We start from the raw sequence: 16,334 nt of genomic DNA on the forward strand, positions 1-16,334 counted from the left end.
CACTACTGTAACCCACAGAATTTTATTACTGTAAATACATTACAACACTTTATATAATGGCATAAAAAATATTAGCTTTACATACAGGATAATGCTGCCAGTTGTTTGGTTTTAATTATATTTTATAGACTTTTAATGTCCATGAACATTTTATTTTTGTAATGTTAAAGCTTAAATAAACAAGGTGAAAGTTACAGAAAAAGATTTCACAACATTAATACCATGGCTTTTATAGCAGTGTAATCGACACAAAGACAGCGATCGGAATCAAATGATTATCTCTCAGGAGCGCAGATAACAGAGTGACACTACACAACAAAGCACTCTGTCGACAGCATGCGCCAAGTTTTATACGGGCCACATTTACACCCATTGAAGTGTCTCCACAGTGTTCACAACACACATTAGTGAACACACTGTTTCTGCCAATCACTTTCACAATCGAAGAAATGACAACAATGTCACCAGATGCTGGGTTTTCTCCTGGTTGACCTCCAGACAGACCACTCTGTGTGTGGATAACTCAAAGCTGCATTATGTAGACTGCACAGTCTTTATTGTAAATAGCTTTAATCTGCCATTTCTGCAGTGTTGGGCCATTTGTTGAGCCCATTTCTCTACTTCAGACAGCCGAAGGTATATTTATACTACAGAGGGGGAAAAACTGCAAGCTACATCTTTATGTGCAATTCCACGTAGAATGGTCTTGTTTTGCTGCACATTCAATGATTTGCTTGGCCTACTTTAAAGTGTTTTCACTGGCCAGCAATCTCGATCTTTTTCACATTGCCTCCATTCTATCAGCACCAAGAAAGTTACATTTCCGACAGCAGGCAAAAACAAGTAGGGCAAATACACTGCTGTCTGGAGTTAAGGAACAGTCAGCAGATTTGCCCCCAAATTTACAACAGGAAGAGACTTGGCCAGTGGATGCACCTCTATGCTATAGATGCTCTGAAGAGACGTAACGGTGAGCCTACACGGAAGTATGAGATCTGACATTGTCATGCTAAAGACAATCCATTTCATTCATTCATTCATTCATTCATTCATTCATTCATTCATTCATTCATTCAGTCATTCATTCACTTTCGACCACTTCCTCCGCATTACAGGTCACAGAGGTTGCTGGAGCCTATCCCAGCAGATTTATAGGCGAGAGGCAAAGATACACAATGCATTGCATGGACAATCCAATGGTATGATTAAATTAACCAAATACCACAAATAAGAAGTAAAAAAGAGATCAAAATCAAAAAGACCTTGTAAGAAGAAAATCAGTTTTTAAAGTACAAAATAAAACATTCTGAAATGTTAATGAAAAAAAAAGAAAAAATAAACTTACAAAATAATGACAGATGAAACTAATAAAGAGACACAAAACCACCACTGAAAACGATTATTCTCTATTACCAACCAGATACTATTATTCTCTATTACCAACCAGATACTATTATTCTCTACTACCAACCAGATACCAAGGTTCCTCTTTTCCAATAAATTTGAACAAATGTTCTCAGTTACCATTTAGTGTGGCTGACATTTGCTCAACTTCTTGAATTTGGTCGTTGACACATTCACATTTTTGTAACAGAAATAAGCTGACAGTGGTGATTTGATGCAATACTACGTGTTGTTTCAGGCCACTGTAAAATCCACAAGAATTTTTACATGACTGTTGACACTTCACATAAGCAGAAACTAGAAGTAAAGTGATCGGATCCCATGTAATTGGCGCTGCTCACACTGGCTTTGAACATAAACATTAAACACACATTTGATTCACACATGGGTTTCCCCTCAGATTGAGCCTCTTTTCTCTCCCTGACTTGTTTCAGTCCAGATGGCTTGCTGCTTCCATCTAGTGTTGATTATTCACAGGTACATTGGAAGGAGTAGAGGACAACTTTCAGGCCATTCTGATATGCAAAGAATAATGGTGGTGAAATAATTTTGCCTCCAGCAGTGGATAGAGCGACGAAGGGATCAGAATTCTTCAGTATCGTAGTAACCCTCAGAGACAGTAAGACATTTCACCTTATTTCTCTTTAAGTTTCTTATTTTTCCTGTTCAGGCTCAGTATTTCTGTTTGGGTTCATGAAGTTGACTGTAATTTTACCAGTTTTCACAAACAGATAGGTTTTGTTAAAGATTTGTCCAAAATGTTTCAGGGACAATGTTAACATTTCATACAATGTGACCAAATATTTTTAAAAGTGAAAAGTCAAGAGCAGGTTTTGTTGTGAAGATGATAGAGTTCCAGAAGATGGCAGACTTTGATCACCTGTGGACATGGTAGTCCTATCAGTTTTCATCCAGTCTATTGTAATAATCCTGCAATGAGCTGGCATTTTATCCAGGGTGTACCCTGCCTTTTGCCCATAGTCAGCTAGAGGAGACTCCAGCAGACCCGTGACCCGCAAGGTTGATAAGCAGCTGAAGATGAGGTGATGGTGATTACAATGTCTTGTGCTAAAAAAATGGATGGATTGTAATTCTGGATGAATGGATCTTCAATCAATCAGTCAATCATTCAATCAATCAGTCAATCAATCAATCAACTGCTGTCACTTTTATTCTGTTCTCTGCAAGTCTAATTTTGATGAGGACGTTGTGTCAGACATTTTCAATCATCTGGACGTATTAATTTGGTCACTCACATAGAAAGGTCCATCCATGACTGCAATCATAGTCAGAAATAACAGATGCAATAAAGCACCTAAAATATCTATAAAATATTACAAGTTCCCAGGGATGATAGAATTACATGTGAATTTGAAGTCTAATTCCCAAACCATGGAAGAATAAATGTGTGCAGCTGGAGGCCTATTGGTTTGTTAAATAATGACTATAAACCAGACATGGTCAAACTACTGCCCGCAGGCCATGTCCAGCCCATTGGGCTTTGTAATTTGTCCCACCAAACTTGTTTAAATTACATTATTAAATTTATGAAATAAATTCAGTTATAAAATAATTTTTACAATAATCCTTGTGTTGATGCCTGTTAAAGGCTAAAAACTTTTATATATTGGGTTTTACATGTCCTTTACATTAGTACAAATAAACACTCCATTCATCTGCTCCTCAACTGCCCCATCTGTCAAATTTTAGAACTCTGTGTGGCCCACAAGTCAAAACGTTTACCCATCCTTGCTATAAACTGTTTATTGTGTGCTGAAGGTGTTCTATACTTATGTTCAATTATGTTTTATTAACAACAGACACATCCTCAATAATATGATTGTTTTTAGACTTTAATTTTCTTGTCTGATCTCCGAGGATAACTTTATATTCTTTCTTTGACTTTTGCAAAGCCTTTGATTCTGCTGAGCATCATTTCATTTTCATTTCATTTGTACCTGAAAACTTGGTTTTCATTTCATCATAGAAATGTGGCCACATTTATTGTTGGCAGAACAAGAATATTAAGTAAGTGGCAAGTAGCATTGCTATAGTCCTCAAAATGGACTTACTTAATGGACTTACATGTAAAACATGTAAGCAATGTCATTTCATATATATTGTTCTTTTTTTTTTAAAAAAAAAAAGGAAATATGAAAATACATACATATGCTTTGGAACCTTCAGGTTTCCACTTGACATGTGATTTGTTTGCTTTAAAAAACTGTGATGTCGCCTCAATAGATTGTTTTCCATCCAGACTGGGTGCATTTCTGACTGTAGCGCAACTCGTTGGATTCTATTTTGCTTGTGCGTAAATTTGGCAAAACTGGACCACCGCCGGGAACGGATGGAACAGCCGCTTGTTTGTTTTGAAAATCCAGACAGGAAGTCCGGTTCCACTCCAGCGGGTCGTCTTAGCAGCGATCTGCTGCGGGAGGACCGGGACACTCCTCCAGCTGTCAGGGCGCACGCATCTCACCCTCTCCACCCGCCCGGAGACCCGACGCAGCCCCGCTCATGTTCCCACCCGCTGTCCGTCCCAGTTCCCGCGCATCTACGTCAAGAGTTGACGGTGACATCTTCACACTGCGTCCGGAGACGCGCGTCCCGAGGACCTGTTGCGCAGACGTCAGCAGCTCCTCTAACCTCCGTGTCTGAATGACGGGCGGTCGGTTCGATTTTGACGATGGTGGCACCTACTGCGGAGGCTGGGACGAGGGCAAAGCCCACGGCCACGGGGTCTGCACCGGACCCAAAGGCCAGGGGGAGTATTCGGGCTCCTGGTCCAACGGATTCGAGGTGGTGGGGGTCTACACCTGGCCCAGCGGGAATCTGTACCAGGGCTACTGGGCACAAGGGAAGCGTCACGGACTCGGTGTAGAAACCAAGGGGAAGTGGATTTACCGGGGGGAGTGGACTTATGGGTTCAAGGGCCGGTACGGGGTCCGACAGAGCCTGAACACACCGGCCAGGTATGAGGGGACCTGGAGTAAAGGTCTGCAGGACGGCTATGGCGTGGAGACGTACGGAGACGGAGGTAAGGAAACACACAAACAAACAAACAAAATATTATTTTTGTGTGTGTGTATGTGTGAACTTACAGTATCAATGTACTGTAAGTACATTGATACGAATACACACTTATTGGATTCTCTTTTGCATGTGCGTAAATGTGGGAAAACTGGAATATATATATATATATATATATATATATATATATATATATATATATATATATATATATATATATATATATATACACACACACACACACACAGACACACACACACACACACACACACACACACACACACACACACACACACTGCTTCTGCTGTTTGATTTGTTACTGTTGATATATAAAAAATAGCCCTACGTGAGTTGACTACAAACAGGACTCCCCAGTGTGAAGTATGATGGATGCAGACATTTGGTGGTGACATATGATATGCTGTTAAAGTTTGAAGTGTGTCAGCCCAGTCACTGTGAAGGGATCTGGATGGAGTCTGCTCCAGCTTGATGGTTGTATAAGTAGGACTGGTGTCCTGTGGCTGTTGTAACTGGTGATATTTGCAGATGAGTCTCAGGCACAGCTCGAGGACTCCACGGCTATAAAGATAGTTTATCTTTATTCAGAGCTAAAGTGTAACCACGGAAATTCTTTACAGCATGGAATCAGTTCTAATCAGAAGAAAATTAAATTAAAGAAACGTATGGTTGGATGATTCTAAAATAATTAAATAATGTCTCAATCTAGCCAAGGCAGGTGGATGGATGCCCCTATGATAAAGCTCTGCTAACATAAGATATTAAACTTATAAACATGAACGTGTGAAGCCGTAGCAGACAAAGGAAACCTGTTAACTAACCTGTAAGTTAGCTCGTGGTCAGTGTTTGCGCTGTCTTTTGTATTCCTACTTGTTTTCAAGTCATGTATTGATTAATTTATTTAGCTCTACCTGTATGTTCATTCACAAAAATTGTTCTCATGCTGTCACTGAGGTGTGGAAGCTTAAATAAGCTTTTCATCCATCCATCCATCCATCCATCCATCCATCCATCCATCCATCCATCCATCCATCCATCCATCCATCCATCCATCCATCCATCCATCCATCCATCCATCCATCCATCCATCCATCCATCCATCCATCCATCCATTCATTCATTCATATTCTTGAAGACGAGAAGACTGAAATCGTCCGTCTTCAGCCACTTATTTGCTCAGTGGTCACTGGTCATGTTGAAGTGAGAAGCAGGATACATCCTGGAAGCATCGCCAGCACATTGTGGGGCCACATAAGGAGACAACTACTGACGCACACACGGGGAGAACACACAAAGTCAGCACAGAAAGGAATCAAACCCAGAACCTTCCACCATGTCGCGCCTATGTCCATTCACAGAACCTATTTTTAGGTTACAAAACTGAATGCTCTGACTGACTTAGTTTCCCTTTGCTGATCTGAAGTGTTTTATAGTGCTTTTATTCTGAAGGACATGTGGGGAAAATAAAGCACTAGATCCTCACTGAATTACTTCACACCATTATTGTGTTTTTGTAGATTTGCAATTTCTTCAGTATAGGCATGTCGTACAATAGTACACACACTGATATACAACATGTCTATCAAAATGTTTAGTCATATTGATTGTGTATCTTTTGTGTCATAAATTTGGCACAAAATTATTATTATTCAGCAAAATTAAAGCCATGCTTTTATGCGTTGTTTGATGAGCTCTATGGTGGAACCCGGCTTGGCTTCGCTATTTGAGCTATGAGTTGAAAAGTTCAGATGCTGCACATCTCAACCACAGAAAATTAAACTTTACGTAAGCATGGGCTCGATTTATTTAGTATCTGATAAACAGAAAATAAGGCAAGTGCAATCCGATGTTTAGAAACGATTCTTTTATTTGATGACCAACCCAGTAACAACAAATCAAATTGATTTAAAATCATTATATTGTTCATGTTTACCTGTTTTTTGTGTCCTGACATTTATAGAGCGGGAAGTGCAAGAGTGGGGCAGACAAGTGGAAGAGATAATGTGGCAAGGAAGATGCCACTGTAGTTGTGATTGTGTTTTGAACAGACACATTAATAAAGCCGCACGATGCAGCTTTTAAGTAAAAAGCCATCGATCTAGACATAGAGCTGCTGCCTGTCAGTTTGGCATCAATGAATTGATGGTGAGACGTTGGAGAAGGCGCTGTTTTACTACCGCGTTACAGCCACCGTTTGGAAAAAAAGCGATAATTAAAACTTATAAAAGGCTTTCTATGTAAATATCTGATGTAACAACACTTTGACGCCTGAGGCTTTAGGACAGGTGTGGCCTATATATGTACTTTTTTTTTTTTTAATTTAGTTGGTGCGTTTTATACAGTATATATTTGAATATGAATAATCTGTAAATCAAGACAAGACAAGGCAGTGCAGAAGTTAGCTGAACTTGCTGTGAAGTAGAGGAGAAGGTCAAACTTGAAGAACCAATGGTGAACTGTCTATTGTAGATGTGAATATAATCTATAGCTAGAAAACAATTCTTAAATTGAAGAGTTGTCGTCTTCTCCAAAGACTTCTGAAGTGAAAAAGTAAAGCATTGAAGAAAAACATTGACTAAATATATTTTCAAGATAGTAAGTTAACTTTTTGTTAAATATGTTGACTTACTGGAATCATTTCCATTTATCAGGAAAAGTCATTTGATTATGTTGATAATTTGTTTTAATGTTCAACTCCGCAAGTGTTCGGTCCTGGAAAATGTGTTTTTATACAGATGAACTTATTGTGTTGTATGTTATGCATATTGTGTGAGTAGAGCGGGAGAAGGGCCAAACCAGTTCATTTGCCCAAGCTGGTTATATCAAATTATGCTGATACCAACAGTGTTAAGGATTTCCAGGACAGCTTTCCTGCAATAAAAAGCGTCATCAGCCAGGGTTAGCTGGGAGATGAGTGAAACGTGTCTGGAAGGTTCTAGGAGTATTTTCTGTGGGTGTATTTTTGGAATGAGGACGCAGAGTAGCGGAATTGAAAGGGAGTGCTGGGAAAGGTGCTTGCCAAGTTATCTGTATGGAAATGTGTGCTACCACAGCTGTCCTACAGGGGGAGCTATAATAGACACCAACCTTGTTGCCTTGACTTTCTGGCATAAACTTAGAGTTCTGGTTTCAGCACTACACCTAACTGAGAATTTTGCTGGGTGAGATATCACAGAGTGTGATCCTGCTGTGGGAGACTGAAACAGCCAACTGTTGATACTGAGATCTTTAATACTTTGATATCTACTTCATGTTGTGGGAAGGAACTGCATGCCAGCTCTGTCAAGGTGCAATTCTCCAACCTGTTGCTGGGGTCAGGGAGTCATGGTGGACTGGGCTGCTTACCTCAGCCTTTTTCCTAAAGGAAAATGTGTGTTGCAAGTCCATAAAAAGACTACATTTTAGCACATTTTCATAAGTCGACACACTGGTTGATTATTCTACATTAGATGTGGTCAGGAAACCCTTATGGTTTTGGTTATGCTTTATTTAAAAAAAATATTTTTTGTCGTGTTTAGTTCTTTAGTGTCCTATGACAATATTTGGAACCCCATTATCCCATATCTGTGTTGAATGCTGGTTTGGGATGAATATACTGTATATCACCTTTCAAAGCTGATCAGCCAAATTCGAAAGGTGATATATTTTCAGGGGTACACATAAAATGTTTGTTCGCGTTGTTAAAGGGGGACCTGAAGATGTTAGTTGGTACTTTTCTTTTTCATTACATGAAGTAGAGATGTTTGTAGCTGCTTAAATTTGTATAGCTGGTAAAAACCTCCATATTTTGAAAAGTTTTTTTCAGTTTCTGGCTTCCTTACAGAACATCTGATGGAGTGAAATTTTCCATATTTAACAAAAACAACTATTGCATTGATTACTCACTTACTAACAATGGTGCAAATAAATGTCTCCCAGTACAAGACCATGTGATCAGCTGACTTGACTGATTTTTTTTTTAAAGGATGAGTGTGGTATACAGAATATGCACAAATAATTTCCAGGTTATCTTAAAAGAAAGACAAATTTTTAAACACATTTTTTAAATAATTCTGTGCAGAGTGAAAGCAAAAATGGCTTAATTCAAATACTTGTTGTTAGACACAGTCTATGTTGAATGAAGTGTAGTGGGCTTGTAGAAAAACATTTCATTTTAAATGTTTTCCATTTAAGTATATTCAATTTATCTGCAGTGCGTTTAGGTGCATTCAGTTTTCATGCTACTTGTCACTCATAAACCCTGATGTTGTAATTAGTTTATGGTGTACAATGTAAGGTGGTGTGTTTGTGTTTCTTTTGTGTGACTTTTGCGGTACACCGGCGTCGCGCCCGGAGTGTGCCCAGCTTCTCGCCCCAATTCCACTGGGATAGGCTACAGTAACCCCGCCACCAGCAACTGCGGAAGAAGTTGATGATAATGAATGAATGAATGAATGAATGAATGACTGTACAATATCAATGTTCAATTAGTGGTTTTTTCACAAAGCACAGCCATGCACATTATTTGATTTTCATAATCTCATCCTGGTGTTTTATATTTTAGTTATATACTGTAATTTAACATTAATTAGAAATCACCATCTATATGTGAAGTAATATTTAATTATTTCAAACAATCCCCAATAATGATAGTGAGTGGTGTTTACGGGTTTGTATCTTGTAAGTGAGCAATGGTCTTCCTGACAACACAATCGCCCATCCTGTAATTTTTCCGTTATAAGTCTGCCACTGTGATGGAGGTTTTTTCCACACATCCAAACCATTGCTGCTCTGAGACATGTTTCTCCAACCATCAACACTTCCCAGCGTCTCAAGTTACTTCCATCTTTTAAAATAGCACATTCTCCAGCCTACGCCATCAGGGCCTTAACCATAGCCGTCCAAACCAGGCCCCAAAGAAAATGGTTTTTTCACCTAATGACATTCGCTGGTGATGCTTTTAGAACCACAACTGTCTTAAGCTTGAGCTTTAAAGACAGACATTATGAGGGCTTTTATGTGTATATATGTATGTATGTATAAATGTGTGTATGTACGTTTGTATGCACTTTACCGCCAGCTGCAGGTAAAAACAGGGGAACCTCTAACAGGGTTTGTATCCATGTTTGCTCCAAAGACCTCTGGACAGAAATCATTTACATTTCATGCATGCTTTGTAGAGAGCCTGAATGTGTGCAACTCAGCATTGGTTTCTTCAGTTTGGTTATTTATAACAATTTAACTTGTGGTTCTCACATTATTCCAAAATTACTCTCTTACTTCTAATTTACCCAGTTAACTATGTCACTTTTTTTTTTTTGTTAACTACAAATCTGTTGCTGTCAGAGATCACTCACTGTCTTCCATTCTTGCTGTAGGTACATACCAGGGTCAGTGGACTGGTGGGATGCGTCATGGCTACGGCGTGCGCCAAAGTGTTCCATACGGTATGGCCAGCGTCATCCACTCACCTCTACGCACCTCGCTGTCTTCCCTCCGCAGTGAGCAGAGCAACGGAACTGTACTGCGTGACAACCTGACAGACAGCCCTGCCGGTACACGAGGTGGCTTCGTTCTCAACTTCCACACAGATGAAGAGGGTACCGAGAAAAAGAGGGGTCTTTTCCGCGGTGGCTCTCTTTTCGGCAGCCTCCAGCGACTGCGCAAGTCTGACTCGCGCTCATCCATTTCCAGCAAACGCAGCTCAGCACGCAGTGACACCGCCATGAGCCGCATAAGTTCAAGCGACGCAAACTCCACTGTCAGCTTTGGAGATGGAGATCCAGCTGATGACTATCTACCCCTGGAGGACAATGTGGATGCCACCATCACCGAGTCCTACATGGGTGAGTGGAAGAACGATAAGCGCAGTGGCTTCGGTGTCTCCGAGCGTTCCAACAATTTGAAGTATGAGGGCGAATGGTTGAACAATAAACGTCATGGGTACGGCTGTACCATCTTTCCTGATGGCACCAAGGAGGAGGGGAAGTACAAGAACAACATTCTGGCCCGAGGCATCAGGAAGCACCTCATTCCTCTGAAGAATGCCAAGACCAAACAGAAGGTGGACCGGGCCGTTGAGGGAGCTGTGAGGGCAGCAGCCATCGCAAGAACCAAAGTGGAGATCGCCATCTCTAGGTAAGATGTGCAGCGTGAGAAGAGTCTCATCCAGAGAAGGAGAGTCAGAGATAGACAGACATATCTTAAATCGTATTCATATGCCACTAAGACCCAGTGAAACAGTCCAAGCCTTCCTTTGTTTCACATCTTTGCTCATGAGAGGCAGCATTGTGGGTAAATGTCACAGGCTGTCAAGATGTGTGGAATCTTTTCTGTTCCTCGGGCATCACATTAAATAAGCCATCAGTATTATCACAGCTGCATTCCATCAGCACAGAATCAATTTTCTCATTGATCTGCAGACTTTGATAGACTGCACACACCTACCACAGACCTGTAGACCTACTGCACACAGAGGGATGTGTTGTAGCCCCCCTCCTCAAGTAAATAAATATAATAAACATAAATAAGGCAGATGCTGGACCAAAGACCATAATGTTCAGTAGCTCATTTAGTGTGTGTGTGTGTGTGTGTGTGTGTGTGTGTGTGTGTGTGTGTGTGTGTGTGTGTGTGTGTGTGTGTGTGTGTGTGTGTGTGTGTGTGTGTGTGTGTGTGTGTGTGTGTGTGTTGTGTGTGTTTCTTCACGCAGTATTTAAGCTTGCAGAGCAGTAGATAATCTACATTTATGACATTTATTACCGACCCCGGATAAGCGGAGGAAGATGGACGGATGGATTACTGGTTAACAAACTTTTGTTAACTTTGTTGTGACCCGTTACAGTGATCACTTTATAAGAAGAAATATTGGCCATTGATGTTCAGAGTGAGGGAAAAGCCGGTACTGGGTACTGTGTGTGTGTGTCAGCTTCAGTGATCTTCCACATGAGTCATTATCTTAATGTGTAAATTTTGCAAACCTTTCTGATTTGGCATCAAATCCTTTCAAACTCTCTTCATGATCAGCGCTTTGTCTGCTTCTATGTGAAGCGTAGGCAGCCACACTACTGTGGTAAGTTATCCAGATATATTGGTCATTTATTGTTTCATCTTATTTGCGTGCCATGATATTAATGTTGATTTAATGTTAGCATTCCATAACATTTCATTTGGGATTATCATTAGTATTAGTATAATCATCAAAATTAAGAGAAATAGATATTTGAGAAATAAACAAGAGAAATAGAGAAATTTTTGAATGAAATTACTGAAATGAATAAATTCTTTCATGGTATTTTAATTATATGACCAGCACCTGTCAATCATAGCCGCTGAAACACCAATCAAAAGCATACAGTTTTGACCTGTTTAATTAATGATGAGCTGGATCCTTCAAAATCAGGACCTATGGGGGTAGGAGGACTTATATGTAAAATGAAAAGGATCCGTTTCCTGATCTGTTACTTTTTTTAATCATACACACTTCACTTTACAGTACAATCAGTAGATGTACAGTATTACAGGGTGTGCTCTATACGATATAATCAATATCATTAATACAGTGAATTTCATTTAGTAAGTAATCCACTTTGCTTTCATGTAATCAATGTCAATCCCTACTATATTATGAATTTATATGAAATTTCTGAACTTTGTAACAAGTATCAGTAACTATATCCTACTGTGTTAAATGTATTAAGTAATCCACATTGCTTTAATACCTAATACAAACCAATTAAATGTATTTATATAGTGCCAAATCACAGCACAAGTTCAACAAAAGACGATTCTATAGATCAATGGGCAGATTACAGGTATGTGCAACCACAATGACAATAGGAGATATAATCATAAATGTGATACTTTGTATTATTCTGACTTACACAGATACTTATTAATTTTGCTCATTTTAGGTTGTAAGACTCAAACTCTGTTGCAATCAATTCATTGGGTTACACAAGTCTTTTTAGGTTAAGCAGCATTTTGATGTTATTACAGCTCATAACTCCCTGCTCATAAATGTCTGATTTTTGAGAGCTACAAATTGCTTTACATGTGGAACACACAAAACAGAGTGCTATGCTTAACTCAATTGTATGTGTGTGTTTTTGTAGGACATCCCATGGCCGTCTCAAGGCGGAGGCTGCAGACCAGGCTGCACAGTCAGCCAATCAGGATTCAGATATTGCCAGAGCTGTGGCCAGGGAGCTCTCCCCGAACTTCTATCAGCCAGGTATTACACCCGAAACAAAAATGGCTTCACCTATTTAACATATTTGTCTTTTTTTTATTCTCCACTTGTGTTTTTCTTAATTTCTATGTTGTTTTCAGGCCCTGATTACGTACAGCAGAAGTATAATGAACCAGTGCAGGTGAAGGAGGTTCCTATGGAAGAGAAAAAAGAGAAAACCCCATCAGGGAGCCCTCATTTCTATCGTAAAGGGACAACGCCCAACCAGTCTCCATCTCAGAGCCCACGCCACAGCCCAAGTCCACCGTACGATGGTGTTAAAAATACCTTTTCCAACAAGAAAGCTGCAACCACCTCAGTTCCCACCATGAAGGAGAGCAAAACACCAACACCTGAGACTCTGACAGCAGGTAAGCAACTTGGGTTATTGTTGCACTTAACAATATTGAGACTCAGTTTATAAATTGAGTTGTTTCTCTGAACATAGACAGTAATAGAAACTAGTCATGTACGCTGTTTTTTTAGTAAACTTCTGCAGCAAAACTAGTAAACACTTCTCTTTTCTTTTGCTTGGCAGGTATAACAAAAGCAGCTTCCAAACTTTCTCTCAAACAAGAAGTGAGGCAACGAGAAACTTCTCCAGCAGTCAAAGCAACAGTCACCAGTTATCCCAGCAATGGGCAGATTCACTCCCAATATCACGGTTACTATGTCAAGGCAGGTGCCACAATCCCACCACCTGAAGAACCAGTTGGTTTGGAGGATGACCTTCACCCATCAAGCCTTGCAAGCTTTCCATCACCTGCCAAAGACTTTCGAGCACCTGCAGTGAAACTCTCACACGCACCCGTCCCCTCGCCAGTTCCTCCAAAAGATATCACCAAAGCACTAGAGCCCAAAAGACAGGAATTAACCAAACCTAAAAGCCTTGCAGAAACCAAGAAGGCTAGTATGGAAATAGTTGCTGAAAAAGAAGAAGAGGACACAGTGAGTTAGCATACATGGTTGTACTGGATTCTACATACAATATTAAACATCTGTTGACATAAAACGTAGAATCCTGTTAACTATGACATAATTAAATTGGTGATGGATCAATTAGCTGGAAAAAAGTAGATTAGATCAAAAGAAAACTTTAACGGACAGAAAACTTAGTTCAGCTGCACAGGACATTTACCATGCTTAAATATGAAAATTACCTCAGAATAAAACATAATGAATCTGATCAGAAGTCTTATCTTGGCAGCATAAAATGTGTTTACCGCGCATGCACGACCATGCCACAGCATTCTTTTGCTTTGTGCGAATGGTGTTATGTGTGTTTCGCTTTTCATTATTATGTTCATCCTAAACCCAAGTCCACTATTGCAAACCCACAGTACTGGTCTAGTCTACCAGTGACAGGAGATGCTGTCTGTGAGGACTAGAGGGGAACCGTGGATTCAGCAGAGATACAGAGGCTGCCGAGTGGGACAACAATAAAAGGCTAAGAAAAAGGCTAAACAATTAAACTTAAAAACTAAATAAAATTCAGTTAGCTATGCAAAAAACTAACTTAGCTGAATGTAAAACATAACTTCACTAAACTGAAAACTGACCTTAGTTGAACAAAAACCCATTTTTGGTGAGCAGATAATGTAGTTCAGCTGAGCAGAAAACATGTCTTACCGTATAGGTGAGCAAAACAAAGCCTGCACTTCATATGTGTCCAACTCATCCATACAGCATCCTGCAGCTTCTTTTCTAGATGCTTGGGTAGGCATTTAATAACCTTACAGCAACAGTGATACCTTGTTGGTGTTTGGACAATAGACTCAGTTTGCTGCTTGTTTGGTGTGTCTAATGACGAAGGACTGGATTCATTTTACAACTTGAATATTTCTCATGTTTCCACAGAATCCTAACCCAATCCTGGTGTGTCTAGTGATGCTGCTGAATGTAGGTCTAGCAATAATTTTTGTGCATTTCCTCACCTGACCAAATGTGGATACAGGTAAGTATATAATTGAAAGACTTGAAATGTATGCATATGTAGTGTATTCTGTACTGTATGTCGCTGTTGGTTTACTTAGTTTCACTAAAGGTGAGTCCAACTACCTTCTGTTGAGTGCTGTCTGGTAAAAAACAAAGGTATAAGTCACAAATATATGAAAAAAGAGTCATGTGATTATCCATTTAAAACCAGATAGTTATTAAACCAATCAATAACAGAAAAGGAGAAAAAAAATCAGCATCCTTGGTCAAAAAATGACTCTACCTGATTTATGTGGCTTTTGAACCTCAGGGCATGTAAGTCGTCACCTTTACGCAAGATTACAGTTGTCTGTCAGGCGTGATTAATAATTGTTTTTTTACATAATTCATATGGTGTAAAATATCTGCTCACAGTTATTCAATTTCAATGGTGTAGATCTTGATCACTCAATGTTGAGTGAATAATTGCCACTCTGTGGCAGTGAGCATAAAGACGTGAAGAACTTTTGTCAGCATTGTTTTTCAGAATGTTTTTCAGACATGAGCCATTCTAAAAGGTTCTGCTCATTTTGTGAAGCTATAAATATGTAAATATATATGTATATATTTGTACTTGTAGTTCTAACAAGAACAGGCACCTGTTCTCCCCTAGGATAATTTCATATTGAAACAAATGTACATGTAGCCTTCTATCTTTAGACATGAAACCTTTAAATGAGAGTTAATTTTCTAATGTTGAAGAAAAGGTTTGGTATTTGGTAAGATTTGTGTTACTTTAATCATGTATGAGCATAATTGCACCACATCTGCAAACTGATGACTGACTTTTTTTTTATCTTACCCCACAGTGAACTTATCCAGACTCAGTCACCTGGTGGCTCATCATTAACTAATGGGGCCTCTTGAATAAAGATGCCAGTCAGACACAGGCGAAGCGAAGGGCCGAAAATAGATGGGAAGAGAAGGAGTCGAGAGGAACACACACGGATGGGAGCGAAAGATGAAACCCCCACGACACACTTGCAAACACACACACACACACATACATACGCACACGCACACACACACCTGTCTGAGTCCAACCTGATTGGACTGGTGATGATTTGTGACTGCACTCTGTCACTGGCTGGAGAGGGGCCCCAGAGACTGTCTAACACTGTGTGTATGTGTGTGTGTGTGTGTGTGTGTGTGTGTGTGTGTGTGTGTGTGTGTGTGTGTGTGTGTGTGTGTGTGTGTGTGTGTGTGTGTGTGTGTGTGTGTGTGTGTGTGTGTGTGTGTTTGTGTTTGTGTGTCTGTGTGTGTGTGTGTCTGTGTGTGTGTGTCTGTGTGTGTGTGTCTGTGTGTGTGTCTATGTGTGTGTGTGAGCTGTAGTTTCATTTCCAAGAACTTGTTCATATGTTGAGGTCTTGAAGTGCTTCATTAAAAGCAGTTCCATCATCCTGCTGGACAGAATGTGCTCCCTGAAGGATCCACCTGAAGGAGGAGAATCTTCATAATGTCATTAAAAACTAATGGCTACCCTTCAGTTCAGCTGATGAGATCTAACATTTTACAGTAATGAAAAGCAGCGTCAGATCAGGGTAAAACGCTCTGAAAGCTGTGATGTGGTCTGTAGATCCTGGTGCTTCATACGTGGCCTCAAAAACCGTTTCCTGTCTCTAATCGAATGAAGTTTAAACTTTTATTCTTTGGTTGAGATGGAAACCACACTGTGTTCCACACAAACAGCATGTGTCTG

At 39.9% G+C, this 16,334-nt stretch overlaps 1 protein-coding gene across 1 annotated transcript; it reads left to right on the forward strand.

Annotated features, from left to right (window-relative positions):
* The first annotated feature begins 3,876 nt into the window (after positions 1-3,876).
* On the forward strand, positions 3,877-15,793 carry LOC137612418 (junctophilin-1-like). The gene is made up of 7 exons (XM_068340929.1): positions 3,877-4,444; positions 9,813-10,572; positions 12,546-12,664; positions 12,763-13,032; positions 13,200-13,609; positions 14,519-14,615; positions 15,445-15,793. Exons 1-6 carry the CDS (start codon positions 4,066-4,068, stop codon positions 14,597-14,599), a joined length of 2,019 nt encoding a protein of 672 aa, XP_068197030.1. The 5' UTR covers positions 3,877-4,065; the 3' UTR covers positions 14,600-14,615; positions 15,445-15,793.
* Positions 15,794-16,334: the final 541 nt, after the last annotated feature.

The sequence above is a fragment of the Antennarius striatus genome, chromosome 18, assembly GCF_040054535.1.
Source record: "Antennarius striatus isolate MH-2024 chromosome 18, ASM4005453v1, whole genome shotgun sequence".
Lineage (NCBI taxonomy): Eukaryota > Metazoa > Chordata > Actinopteri > Lophiiformes > Antennariidae > Antennarius > Antennarius striatus.